Source organism: Oncorhynchus gorbuscha, linkage group LG16 (assembly GCF_021184085.1).
Source record: "Oncorhynchus gorbuscha isolate QuinsamMale2020 ecotype Even-year linkage group LG16, OgorEven_v1.0, whole genome shotgun sequence".
In the NCBI taxonomy this organism is placed as follows: Eukaryota; Metazoa; Chordata; class Actinopteri; order Salmoniformes; family Salmonidae; genus Oncorhynchus; species Oncorhynchus gorbuscha.
The window spans coordinates 18,367,238-18,380,844 of record NC_060188.1 but is presented as its reverse complement, the minus strand read 5'-3'; the positions used below and the strand labels follow the sequence as shown (position 1 = coordinate 18,380,844).

At 45.5% G+C, this 13,607-nt stretch overlaps 2 protein-coding genes across 2 annotated transcripts; one reads left to right on the top strand and one right to left on the bottom strand.

Annotated features, from left to right (window-relative positions):
- The first annotated feature begins 989 nt into the window (after window positions 1-989).
- Window positions 990-9,113, top strand: LOC123998796. Its single transcript, XM_046303944.1, has 4 exons — window positions 990-1,052; window positions 2,758-5,432; window positions 8,127-8,215; window positions 8,551-9,113. The coding sequence occupies exons 2-4, from the start codon at window positions 2,849-2,851 to the stop codon at window positions 8,647-8,649; spliced, it is 2,772 nt and encodes a 923-aa protein (XP_046159900.1). The 5' UTR covers window positions 990-1,052; window positions 2,758-2,848; the 3' UTR covers window positions 8,650-9,113.
- Window positions 9,114-10,772: 1,659 nt separating this feature from the next.
- LOC123999039 (anoctamin-10-like) lies at window positions 10,773-13,034 on the bottom strand. The gene has a single exon (XM_046304367.1). It carries the CDS (start codon window positions 13,032-13,034, stop codon window positions 10,773-10,775), a length of 2,262 nt encoding a protein of 753 aa, XP_046160323.1.
- Between the last annotated feature and the right edge of the window lie 573 nt (window positions 13,035-13,607).

Genomic DNA, 13,607 nt, shown 5'->3' with positions numbered 1-13,607 from the left:
TCTATTCAGTGCGATTTGTATGTGTAAGTGTGTTTGGTAGTTGAATTTTGATTTAGCCATGTCTGCTAATGAAGGGTTGGTTGCCATTACATCTATTCAGTGCGATTTGTATGTGTAAGTGTGTTTGGTAGTTGAATTTTGATTTAGCCATGTCTGCTAATGAAGGGTTGGTTGCCATTACATCTATTCAGTGCGATTTGTATGTGTAAGTGTGTTGAATTTTGATTTAGCCATGTCTGCTTGAAGGGTTTTGATTTAGCCATGTCTGTAATGAAGTAGGTTGATTTGCCATTACATCTATTCAGTGCGATTTGTATGTGTAAGTGTGTTTGGTAGTTGAATTTTGATTTAGCCATGTCTGCTAATGAAGGGTTGGTTGCCATTACATCTATTCAGTGCGATTTGTATGTGTAAGTGTGTTTGGTAGTTGAATTTTGATTTAGCCATGTCTGCTAATGAAGGGTTGGTTGCCATTACATCTATTCAGTGCGATTTGTATGTGTAAGTGTGTTTGGTAGTTGAATTTTGATTTAGCCATGTCTGTTAATGAAGGTGGATAAAAAACTGGAATGTGTGTGTGATTATCAAAACAAAATATATTTCATATTCTTAAGATTTTTGTTTGTCTCGGTCTTTCCTTTTGATCAGCAGTAGTTGTCATGACGTTCCTGTCAGGATGTTCATGTATAGGACTCTTTATTGCAAATGAGCTGTGACATACCATTAAAGACACGCTACGGAACTTTGGCGACTACAAAGTATTTTTTTCCCCTCTCGCTTTGGGCTGGATGTGTCGATGTGCAGAATTACCACAATTAGCCATGAAATCCCTAGTTTAAAAGAGATACTATTTTTCTGGAAGATGTGCTATGCCATTTTCCCTAAGATTTTCCCCACGTGGGCCAGCCCTGTAGCAATTCGATGTGTAGTCAATGAGCTTCAGTCCCTTCGCCTTTTGAGTGACAGGCAGTCTCACCTCTCACGGGTCTCAGCAGCAGCCTAGCAGCATCATTCAGACAGACGCCTGGACACAGCCACGACACTGCAAACAGGTGGGTCTCTTTCTTATTATTCATTTTACAGTACCTTGCCGTATTCTGATATTATACTGTTAGTTACCAACGTTTTGTCATTAGTAGCACTCACAGATACATATGATTCATTTACATATAATTTCCATAACCCATTTAGTTTTCACAAACGAATAATAATGGTTTTGAACAGTATGGCTGTTATTATTGATCACAAAGTAACAACTCTTGAAACAAGCGTCTGGCTTTACTTTAATGTAGATATATACAGCCTACAGTTTATTCCCACGAAAAGGCTTTAAATATTTGAGATTTCAGGATATTTGATATGTCATGAGGTAATAAGTATAATTCATTGTGGTTTTCAAGGAAGAGCTTGTATTTGTATCACTGAGAAATGTTTGGTTGACTTCCCCTTAATGGAGGAGATAAGCTCATTAAATATCATTCAAATGTGTTGCGATGCAATCACTTCATACATAGTGTGGCTGGCTTTTTGCTAATCCAGGGCAGGAGTATGGCTATAAGCCTGAGGGTAAATATAGACATATAAATCTCACCTGCACCTGAGGTGACTACAGGTGTAGGAATTTCATTGCATCACTCTTTTGTTGCTGAGAATTTTCCTGCACGGCAGGAAACGCAAACTTGTAGTGTTTTTAAAAGGCTTCTAAAGTTTGTAATTTCCACTTTTAAATTTCAGACTTGATTTGCCCTAACAAAAAATGTATCAACCCCTGTAAAAATGGCCATTAACTATAATCCTGACAATAATTCCCATTTTCTGTTGCTGCATGATTATTTTCCTGCTGTCTTAAAATGAAGATCATGCATCTGTAGATTACATGGGAGCATTGGTAATTAGACATGATGACAGACAGAACTGCACAACCTCAATGACAATGATGGTTCTGATCAGTTTGCCATTATGCATCGTAAAAAATCTGGAGTCATCTTAACAGGTGTGGTGTAGACATGGAGACATTCATGCAAATGACATACAGTAAACATGAATTTTCATAATGTGGTTAACTGGTTCTCACAGATACAGCTCTCTAAATTGGCTGGAATTGAAATGAGTATGTTGTCATGAAGTCAATGTTTTGAGCTTAAGGCTGAAAGTGATATGGCTCTGGAGGAGAAAGCTGTGAAGGAGGCTCCTGTAGCAGATGCATAGTGGATGTGCCAGACAGTGAAAAGCTGATTACTCTTCTCCCTAGTAAGCAGAACTCTGCTCAGGTCAACTGCATCACCATTGTAGTGTCAGCTAGTAAATATGTCAGGTGAGATAGAACAGAATGCACTACAACTTTAAGATCATTTCCTTCATTTTAAAGCTTAAAATGTGAAGTTGCAATTTTTTTGTACATTTTTTTAATCCAAGTTCCATGTTTTAGTGACATGACATGTTTTAGTGACATCACATTATGGCAGGCCAAAGCTGGCATAATGACCGTCATCCTTTCTTTCAACTGTCAGCATTCCTCAAAAGAAACTTGGACAACAGCAGATTCACAAACATTTACTTTATTGTCCTATTTCTGCTGGTATTACCTGACATATATGACATTGTTATAAAAATTGCCATTTTTAGTACACACTTTAAAGACATTTCGTAATTATTTGGTTTACTGAATGGTAGACCACCTAAGCCTAGTGGTGCATGTTTTTGAAGGGGCTCAAATAACATGCCTCTAATCGCAAAGTCATTAACATTATTTTTCAGATTGTGAGACTGAAACCAAAGGCAGTGAAAGGAGAACAAATAAAATATTTAAAGGTGTGAAGTTCAAATTACGGAATTATACCCCATCACTATGGAAACAGAGCCCATGGTCAGCCCCCAATCTCCTAAGGGTCCAGTCTCCCAGGAGGATTGTGGTCTCTGGATGGAGGTTGGCTGTAAACCGACAGAGGACACAGATATGGCCAAAGACAACTCCTCCCTGACTTCTGGGGAAAAGCCCTGTGAGGCCTGGCAGGCTGTCATACCACCTCCCCCTTTGGTCAGTGCAAGCCACCCCGATAGGATGGAAGAGGATGATGACGTCTTCATCCTTTCCCCACCATGCAAAGACCCCTCTTGTCCAGAAGAGGGCAGCACTACGGAGCCCAATGTTGGGGCCATAAGCGTCACAGAGGCTAAAGAAAATCCCAGGAGCTTAGATGGAGTTCAGTCTGAGCAGCCTAGCAGCACTCCAGTCATGGACAAGGCTACAGTAACAGTGGAAGAGGAGCAGCAGACTGAACTGAAGAAGGGAGGATCTGTGGATATCACAGTGCTGACTGAAATACCTGGCTCTGTCACGCCACCGCCAACAGACAGATATAAAGCAGTGGGTGCCAGTAGCCCTGAGCAGCCACATCCGAACATGGAAACCAGCATTCTGAAAGAGACACATTCTGTCCCATCATCACAGACAAGGGAGTCTGAGCCAGAGCACAGCCTTGACAACAATAGTCATCCAACCCATGAAGGGACCATCATAGAGCCAGAACATACAGACGAGACTAACAATGATGTTGAGGACATGGTCGATGGTAGATCACTAGACTACGACATGACCAAAGACGAGTGGGTCAGGAGAGACAGTGCTAGCAGTGATGTCCAGTGCCTCCAGCCTCACCTATCTATTTCAAGAGGCTTATCCAGAGAACAAGTATTAGTGCCCTCGCCTCAGTCACCTGCCTCTGAGCAGCAGGAGCAGCAGGTTAGCAGCCTGACAGTAGCTGAAGACATCCAGCAGGGGGAGCAGCTGCTGCATCGCCTGCATCTGGTGCAACAGAGACAGGACGGACAACAGGTGCCACAGGAGCCTCCGCCCGCACACCAGGTAGCCATGAAGACAACCAATCAGGATACAGGCTACCAGGAGGTAGAGCAAATCGAGTGTAGGAAGGAAGAGGAAGAAGAAGAGGAAGGAGGGAGTGAGGGAAGCGGTGAAGAGAGAGAGCAGGGAGAGAGAGTACAGACTGTCGAGGTGGAAGAGAGAGAGCAGGGAGAGAGAGTACAGACTGTCGAGGTGGAAGAGAGAGAGCAGGGAGAGAGAGTACAGACTGTCGAGGTGGAAGAGAGAGAGCAGGGAGAGGGAGTACAGACTGTCGAGGTGGAAGAGAGAGATCAGGGAGAGAGAGTACAGACTGTCGAGGTGGAAGAGAGGGCAGCGGTAAGTGAGGAAGACACAGAGATTCCAGAGAAACAACATATTGAAACAGTGGCAGGAGAGAAAGCGGAGGAGGCCCAGTCTCATCCTTCTGCCCAGCTCAGTGTCCAACCTATGGTCAGGATTGAGATGGAATGCAGTGACGATGACCAGAGTGACAGCGGGGTGTCCACTGACTTCTCCCCTGTCAGCACACACGAGATCCACACGACCACAGCCCCCATCATGGACAACAAGGCTCCCCCACCCCAGAAGGAGACTCCCATCGAGAGGGAGATCCGGCGATCTGCTGAAAGGGAGCAGAGCCTGCGTCGGTCCAGGTGCATGTCAAACACCCAGGAAGGTCAGGAGGTGGTAGACATCCCCCTGATGAAGACTCCGCTGCTGGCTAAGACACTGTCCTCTAAGGCTGGGCCGGGGCAGGGCGCTGACTGGCAGTTCTCAGAGAAGAAGATGCAGAAGGAGATCAGCCAGGAGATCCATAGGGAGCTTGTCCTGGTGAACTTGGGAAAGATCCCTGGAGTCTACAGCAAGGGAACAGTACGCCAGATGAGCGAGAGAAAGCTGCTGTTTGAAGCCTTCCAACAAGGCAATGCAGAAGGACCCACCAGGCACAGGAGACCCCTCACCACAGCAGGCCTGGGGATGAGAGGTCATGTCTACCCCTCTGTGCTGGAGAGGACGCGTAGCATGGAGCTTGTCTCTTTTAAAGGCTGCCCTCTCTCTAGAGCCCACTCCCACCAGCTGTTTGACTTAAAGGCCCAAAAGGAGGCTAACTCAGGCCAAAACCCCAGTGCAGAGAACCAACCCGCCGCTAAAGGAGCAGCGAGGAAGGTGGTTATTCTGGAAAGTGACGACACAATCATAGCCCACTATCCAAACCGAGACAGAGGAGCTCAGCGCCTCTACAGAAGCCTAGACTGCCTAAGTATAGGGGGTACTGTCTCTACAGAGGAGGAGCACACGGATGAGGTGAGGGTAGAACAGCCAGGGGATGAGGACGACATCCTCAGGGAGAACCCCTTCTTTAAGCTGCGTCCCTCACTGGCCATGAAGCCAGAGGTGGAGAGGGACATCCGGGAAGCCAGGGAGAGGGAGGAGGAGCTGCGCAGGCAGAGGTGTAGTCTGTACGGAGAGGCAGGAGTCGGTGGGGGCAGGCCAGACGGCACAGAGGACCCCAGCCCAGACTCACCTACCACACGCATTCCCTCATCCACCTCCTCTTTCACAGCATCAGGTCAGTGGACATGTCCTGTATTACATGTAGAATTGCTTTGTGTTTGAATTGGGGCAAAGTGAGGGGGAGCATAGTAGAATTTTAGCAAAAAGTATTTGTTTGTGCCATCGTGATTTGGTGTTGCGTCAACGTATAATAAACACACCTAGCTGAGGGAAAGTGGATAAGCCAGTTATATCTGAGGGAAAGTGGATAAGCCAGTTATATCTGAGGAAAGTGGATAAGCCAGTTATATCTGAGGGAAAGTGGATAAGCCAGTTATAGCTGAGGGAAAGTGGATAAGCCAGTTATATCTGAGGGAAAGTGGATAAGCCAGTTATATCTGAGGGAAAGTGGATAAGCCAGTTATATCTGAGGGAAAGTGGATAAGCCAGTTATATCTGAGGGAAAGTGGATAAGCCAGTTATATCTGAGGGAAAGTGGATAAGCCAGTTATATCTGAGGGAAAGTGGATAAGCCAGTTATATCTGAGGGAAAGTGGATAAGCCAGTTATATCTGAGGGAAAGTGGATAAGCCAGTTATATCTGAGTGGAAAGTGGATAAGCCAGTTATATCTGAGGGAAAGTGGATAAGTGGCCAGTTATATCTGAGGGAAAGTGGATAAGCCAGTTATATCTGAGGGAAAGTGGATAAGCCAGTTATATCTGAGGGAAAGTGGATAAGCCAGTTATATCTGAGGGAAAGTGGATAAGCCAGTTATATCTGAGGGAAAGTGGATAAGCCAGTTATATCTGAGGGAAAGTGGATAAGCCAGTTATATCTTGGATAAGCCAGTTATATCTGAGGGAAAGTGGATAAGCCAGTTATATCTGAGGGAAAGTGGATAAGCCAGTTATATCTGAGGGAAAGTGGATAAGCCAGTTATATCTGAGGGAAAGTGGATAAGCCAGTTATAGCTGAGGGAAAGTGGATAAGCCAGTTATATCTGAGGGGAAAGTGGAAAGTGGATGAGGGAAAGTGGATAAGCCAGTTATAGCTGAGGGAAAGTGGATAAGCCAGTTATATCTGAGGGAAAGTGGATAAGCCAGTTATATCTGAGGGAAAGTGGATAAGCCAGTTATATCTGAGGGAAAGTGGATAAGCCAGTTATATCTGAGGGAAAGTGGATAAGCCAGTTATATCTGAGGGAAAGTGGATAAGCCAGTTATATCTGGAGGGAAAGTGGATAAGCCAGTTATATCTGAGGGAAAGTGGATAAGCCAGTTATATCTGAGGGAAAGTGGATAAGCCAGTTATATCTGAGGGAAAGTGGATAAGCCAGTTATATCTGAGGGAGTGGAAAGTGGATAAGCCAGTTATATCTGAGGGAAAGTGGATAAGCCAGTTATATCTGAGGGAAAGTGGATAAGCCAGTTATAGCTGAGGGAAAGTGGATAAGCCAGTTATATCTGAGGGAAAGTGGATAAGCCAGTTATATCTGAGGGAAAGTGGATAAGCCAGTTATATCTGAGGGAAAGTGGATAAGCCAGTTATATCTGAGGGAAAGTGGATAAGCCAGTTATATCTGAGGGAAAGTGGATAAGCCAGTTATATCTGAGGGAAAGTGGATAAGCCAGTTATATCTGAGGGAAAGTGGATAAGCCAGTTATATCTGATCTGGGAAAGTGGATAAGCCAGTTATATCTGAGGGAAAGTGGATAAGCCAGTTATATCTGAGGGAAAGTGGATAAGCCAGTTATATCTGAGGGAAAGTGGATAAGCCAGTTATATCTGAGGGAAAGTGGATAAGCCAGTTATATCTGAGGGAAAGTGGATAAGCCAGTTATATCTGAGGGAAAGTGGATAAGCCAGTTATATCTGAGGGAAAGTGGATAAGCCAGTTATATCTGAGGGAAAGTGGATAAGCCAGTTATATCTGAGGGAAAGTGGATAAGCCAGTTATATCTGAGGGAAAGTGGATAGGCCAGTTATATCTGAGGGAAAGTGGATAGGCCAGTTATATCTGAGGGAAAGTGGATAAGCCAGTTATATCTGAGGGAAAGTGGATAGGCCAGTTATAGCCTCTTTCATTCCACAGCACACATTCATCTCAGCCCAAGCACTTTAATGTCTGCCTATTTGCATTAGCATCAGATAATGTTATTATGGGCACAGTATTGTCGTCAACTTAGTGTCATCCCTGTCACCAGGGGTTAGGGCAAGATCCCTCTGGCTGAACACTTATCTGAATCAGCAGCACATGCCACAGGGGGACTTTGTAGGATGTAACCACAGTTACCACGGCAGTACAATGGCCAGAAAGATCAGATCAAGGGTGTTCTGGGCATCTGCATGTTTGAGATGACAGATATGTCTTCGGGGACAGCAAGGGGTTCTGTGAGCACAGTGCAGTCACAGCTTATTCCTGTCATGTAATATAGAATCATATGAGTGTGTATATTCTAGATTGATAAACTTGTGGGCATGGGGATATATACCTGTGACCATTGATATTAGAGGTCTGGGGGGGACAGACGGAAGAAGATCATTTCCTTGACTTCTAGCATGATTCAAATCAAATGAACTAGTTCCAAAAATAGCCATCGGAGGAATTACAATATGAATTATAGTAACTGCAATGGATACATCTTCAAATGGTACGGAGTCTAGAAGGAGTTTGTATTTTTACTTAGCAGTGTTTTGGAGCCTGCTAGATCAGTCTGTAAATCCTTTCCTTATCCCATTTCATTATTCCTTATCCTGCCTCTCTGCAGTTGATGGCCGACAATCCAAGGGGAAGTTGGATCGGACCTGGCCTCCTCCCAATCCTAAGAGTGCTAGGGTGAACCCTGGACAAACACAGGTACAGCTCTGCTTTCCTAAAAGTTTCCTCCCTGTGACAGGAACACAACATGTCATTCACTCACAAGCTTTGATTGCAATTATACTGTATGTCTGTCTCTGCTAGCAATGTAACAGTAGGGGTTCTGTTTAGAATCGGTGTATTTTGCTGGCAAAGCTGACCTCAACATTTATTTTCAAAGATAACTGCGCTATAATATTTGACATCTGACAAGGGATGTGGTTATATTCAAGTTCTGTGTGTGGCTAAATGGAGATTGACTGAAATGTAAGAAAACCTAAACTGCTAACCAGTCTAGCTAAATCCATTTCCTGTGTCCTGCATTATCTCTCCAGGAGCCCAAGGTTTACAAGGCAGGCGGCCAGAAAACTCCTCTGTGGCAGCGTTGGGAGGCAGGTATGGTGAACAGGCCACTGCCACGGGAACAGGACTGATACTGGAGGTCACCAATACCAGGACTTCTATAAGATTAGCGTTTCAAATGTATAATTAAGGAACTGGGATGGTAGAACTGCATAATTCACTACGACGGGCAGAAACTTGAATTAGTGTTAGCTTGAACATTCCATGCTTTGTAAGACTAAAATCTGTTTTGTATATAACATTACAAATTCATGACAAATATTCACAATGTACAAAAGATGTCCTCTCTCATTTAACTGCTCTGCTTGTAAAGGTTTAACTCCTGTTCAGTGTTCGATCAAAATGACAAATGTCATCCACAATACAGAGAAATGTCATTATCAAGGACTGCATAAATGTGAAGGGAATCAAAACTACTATAAATGTTTCAATAAACGTAAAAATGCCCTAATCATATCTCAGTCCGTACATATCTCCGTTTTGTCCCATCAGGCTTATCAGGAGAAATGAGGAGAAATTAAGTGCATACATTAAATATCCTTTTCAAATCAACTCTGTCTAATTTATCTTGCTACAGGACAGTTCCTGTCCTTCATGTTATAGTCACGTGTGACAGTGAACAAACAAGGACCTACAGTCATTGGCATTTACATTTTCTTTGTTATATGCTTGGACCCAGATGCATTTTGAAAGCCAGATGACTATTATCCTGGGTGCAACCATGTTTGACTCAGCAAGCATAGTTAGCTGACCATAACCCACCCAGTGTACATGAGCTCGGGCCTCTGTGGCTAAAGCTAAGGTTTCACTGGGGGTCTCTCTATCTGCCGTGAGTCAGAAGTTAGAGGTGAGACAGACAGCTGGGATCAGCCCTTCCCATCTCAGATATTGTACCACTGACAGTTCATAATGAACATTATTGTCCTTAATGACATGGAATAACCAACGTTCAGTCCACCCACAAATAAAACACTGTCATGATGTGACTCAGATGAATAGTGGAAACAGGGTTCTGTTTTAACACCAGAAATGTTTGAGTCGAGGGTTCACTAACATAGAATGACAAAACAGAACAGTCTATATTGATCAATACTATGAGTCTTATCATCAGCAGATTAATTTAGGCCAAAGTCTAGAACTACAATAGCTTTGACATTTATATTATTTTTAAGTTATATCTTAAAAATGTAGAAGAAAAACCCAGGAGACTACCTGCTATGTCTGAGTTTCAATTTAGAAAGCAATAGCAATGTTTGAAGGATCAAAGGCTAGCAGCACCCTCTTATGGCACTGGAAGGCCTGGGTGTAAGTCCATAAACACTGTAGAATGCCACTGTAATCTAGTGATGTGCAGTATCTTTATTCGACAGACACATTTGATACATACTGTAGCTCGGTCATATGTTTACCAAACATATATCAGTCTCAAAAAGCTGATCATTAAAACAGGACTTTCTCCTACTGGGACTTTCTCCTACAATGACTTTCTCCTACAGGGACTTTCTCCTACTGGGACTTTCTCCTACAAGGACTTTCTCCTACTGGGACTTTCTCCTACAAGGACTTTCTCCTACTGGGACTTTCTCCTACAATGACTTTCTCCTACAGGGACTTTCTCCTACTGGGACTTTCTCCTACAAGGACTTTCTCCTACTGGGACTTTCTCCTACAAGGACTTTCTCCTACTGGGACTTTCTCCTACAAGGACTTTCTCCTACAAGGACTTTCTCCTACTGGGACTTTCTCCTACAAGGACTTTCTCCGGTCTGTGATCAGACTCAGTGGAGAGTGTCTCATCTGTGAGGTCAAAGACATGACCACTGAGTTTAGCCTTGCTTAGCACCATCTGTCAGTCCTACTGACAGGGCGGAAGGACTCCAGTCACAGTGTTAATTGTCTGACTGTTATCACCATTCAACGTAGGCCAAAGCCTGGGCATAGCCTACAGTAGATGGGACAACGGTTAAAAATGACCCTCTAAAGATCCCAGATATAGATGTGTGAGCTTGATTTGTTTGACAAAGATTTCTGTACTCTAATGCCAAAGTTGATATACTCTGTAAAAGAAAAATGATACCCCTACACAAACACATACAAACAGCACACCTACAGTATGTCACTCCTCACTCCTCACTTTATTTGCAGGACACAATGATCCTCCCACAAAGCCTAAAGCTGAGTGGCTGCTGCATCTCTACCGTATGTGAGAGTGCTGCTGTTGATGGTGCTGGTGGCGATGGAGCCTGTGGAGGTGGGGTTGGCGAGTCTCAGGCTGCTCTGCCTTTCTGCCAACAAACCAGGCCAGGTAGAGGAGCAGGAAGGTGACCGCCCCTCTCAGGCTCAGCAGCGACAGCTGCAGCAGGAGGAAGGCCCTGAACATTTCCCACCCAGTATAGCTCAGGAAGAGAAGCCTGAACTCCATAGAGGACCACAGCAGGAGGGAGTTGAGCAGGACAGCCAGGGCCTCAAAGCCACAGAAGACCCGCTGCCACAAAACGTTACCCCCGGGGGATGCTCTGGGGAAGGGGCGGCGTGCGCCTGAACACAGGTGCCACAAGTCCATGCAGGATTTAGCTATGATGGTCAACAAGCACCAGAGGGCACACTGGGGGTAGATGCCTGAGAAGAACATGACGTGGCAGTAGGAGATGAGGAGCTCCAGGTAGCTCCAGGTCTGGGTGTCACACGGTGGTCTGTTGCTCTGCTCTATGATCTGTCTAAGGACGGGAGACTGACATTCCTGGTGGGCGCGGCCAAGGGGCGTCCTCATCCTCCTGAGGCGGGGAAATAGTGTGGCGGACAGTAGCTTGATGCCCAGATGGGTGGCCAGCTGCACAGACAGGTGGAAGCGCACCATGGCGAGGTCCTTCAAGATCAGAGCCCTGTAGAAGTGGACGGAAAAGTGGTTGAAGAGGCAGGAGAGGATAACCTCAGGGAGCAGGGGCTGTTGCCTTGGTGACTGTTGCACTGGCGGCTCGGGATCAGGGCTGAGGCCTTGGGACAGTTGGAATGCAACACAGTCCATCCCTGCCATGGCAACCGTGAGGGCGATTTTGGGGAGGTAGACAAGGATGTTGTGAAAGAGGAAACTGAGCTCTTCTCTCAGGATGAAGTCCCCCACTAGTCCATCTAGGTGTAAATACATCAGGATCAGAATGGAGGAGAGGCAGAGGGTGCAGGTTAGGAAGGCAAAGGAGTGTTGCAGTCTCCTCAAGCTCATCTCTCCAAAAGGGTGGGCATCGATCTGGGGCTGTGGTGGTGCTGTGCCCTGTGCCACCCTGGGCACTGCTGCTGCTGTTGATGAGTGACTGTGTGACAGATGAGTGACCACAGTCCCCCAGTCCCTCTGCAGGGCTTTGCTATTCTCCCCCCAGCCCTGCAGGAACAGCTCTGACCACACCACACTAGAGAGGGTGAAAAAGACCAGGTTGTTCCCCAGCCTGAGGGGGTAGAAGGAGAGAAACATGGACAAGGTGGATTTCAGGAGGAGAGCACTGATGAGCGAACCCTCAAACCCAAAGTAGAGGGCCACCGCCTCCCCGAAATAAGCCCTGATATCTTCCAGCAGCTGCCAATGCTCTCTCTGGCTGAAGGGTTTGAGGCCACACCAGCCAGCCCACCACCTCCCCTGGAGGCTCTGAAGCAGTGGGGCTTCATGTATGGGGTAGATGCTAGTTAGGACTCTTAAGCGGGACAGACTGGCCATCACTGGTTCTCCTGGAAGGAGGGGAATCCGCTGGAGCACCTGAATTTCCTCTCCCTCCCCCACTCTCAGCCTGTCTAGGATCCTCTGCACCAGGGTCACACACTCAGCTGATGACAGCATCCCATACACCCCCTCCGTGGGGCGCATCCCCCCCAGGTCCCCCAGGTCCCCCACCTCCCGTGCCTGACCTCCTATAGGGCAGCAGGGCTTGTGTCTGAACAGAAGGTCCTCGTCAGCCTCCAGGAGCAGCCGCTCTGGCGTGGCCCCCACCACCATGATGGCACCCCCGGCCCTGGTCTGGCTGATCACTCTGGCCAAAAGGTCTAGTCCCCCCAGAGGCTCAGGTGTAAGGATCTTCCCCAGGAGCCAGTCCACAGTGTCAGCCTCCACCTCAGGGTGGAACTCCAGCAGAATCAGAGGGGTGATCTCATTGAGGTGCTGCACGGGAAGCATGAAGGCTGCCATGGTGATGTTGGTGAGTTCTTTCCTCCGTGTGTTCCCTCCTCCTAAAAACATGCTGTCCCGGAGGGCGGTCATGGTTTCTTCTTCCTGGTGGTGACAGGGGGTTCTGCGTAGTGTTCGCCAGCCCCCTGCTTCCTCTCTTCTCTTCACAGGGTACAGAGACAGAGCTTTGATGGACAAGATTGTCTCAGCACACAGTGCCACAGGGATGTATGATGACACTAGCTGTAGCTGTGAGAATGTCTGAAAGTGGGGCAGCACAGTGCGGTTGCATTGTGACATCAGCATAATGTCATAGAAGAATGGTTGTCACTAGTTAGCACAGCCACAAAGTAAAAAAATTGTTTTTTGGTCTTAATTTAAGGTTAGGCATAAGGTTAGCAATGTGGTTAGTGATTAGGTTAGGTTAAAAAATGATTTTTAAAAGATAAATTATAGAAATAAGTGTGGTTTGGCCATAATTTTGACTTTGTAGCTATGGTAACTAGTGACAAACTTGAAGAATGTCCTGTTTTCTCATACACTGAGCTGTAATGAAATTAGCATTCATCTAATTCTGGGCAATGAAGTGATGGCATTGAGACTGCTGGAAAATATTTTGCATACCTTTTTATAAAACTTTTTTTTTTGTAAGTCTACACCCTCCTTGGATATCTTCACATTTTATCGTGTTACAAAGTGGGATTTAAATGGATTTATTGTGTTACAAAGTGGGATTTAAATGGATTTATTGTGTTACAAAGTGGGATTTAAATGGATTTATTGTGGGGTTTTTTTGTCAACAATCTACACAAAATACTCTGTTTATGTCAAAGTGGAAGAAAATGTAAAAAATACTAAATACTAAATATAACACTAATA